Consider the following 206-nt stretch of genomic DNA (forward strand, 5'->3'; position numbering starts at 1 on the left):
TTATCCCGAGATTCCCCCACCTCCTTCTGCAGATCACCGTCTTTGCCTCACAGCTGTTCCTCAGGTCTGCCCCTGGAGTCACTGCTTGCCAGCCTCTCGCTTTGCACATAAGTATAAACCCCTTTTATGTAATCCTGGTTTGGCTTTTGTTGTTGGCCGCTCTTGCTTTGCCTACGAGAGGTGCTGAGCGGGCCTGGTTTGGTTTT

At 52.4% G+C, this 206-nt stretch overlaps 1 protein-coding gene across 1 annotated transcript in view; it reads right to left on the reverse strand.

The window, feature by feature from the left end:
• The window catches only part of LOC119588869, a 15,889-nt gene that overhangs the window by 13,790 nt on the left and 1,893 nt on the right, over nt 1-206 (reverse strand). Inside the window, exon 3 of the mRNA XM_037937508.1 lies at nt 52-193. Within this exon, the coding sequence (XP_037793436.1) occupies nt 52-193 (142 nt within the window). The remainder of the gene's footprint in view (nt 1-51; nt 194-206) is intronic.

Source organism: Penaeus monodon, chromosome 24 (assembly GCF_015228065.2).
Source record: "Penaeus monodon isolate SGIC_2016 chromosome 24, NSTDA_Pmon_1, whole genome shotgun sequence".
Taxonomy (NCBI): domain Eukaryota; kingdom Metazoa; phylum Arthropoda; class Malacostraca; order Decapoda; family Penaeidae; genus Penaeus; species Penaeus monodon.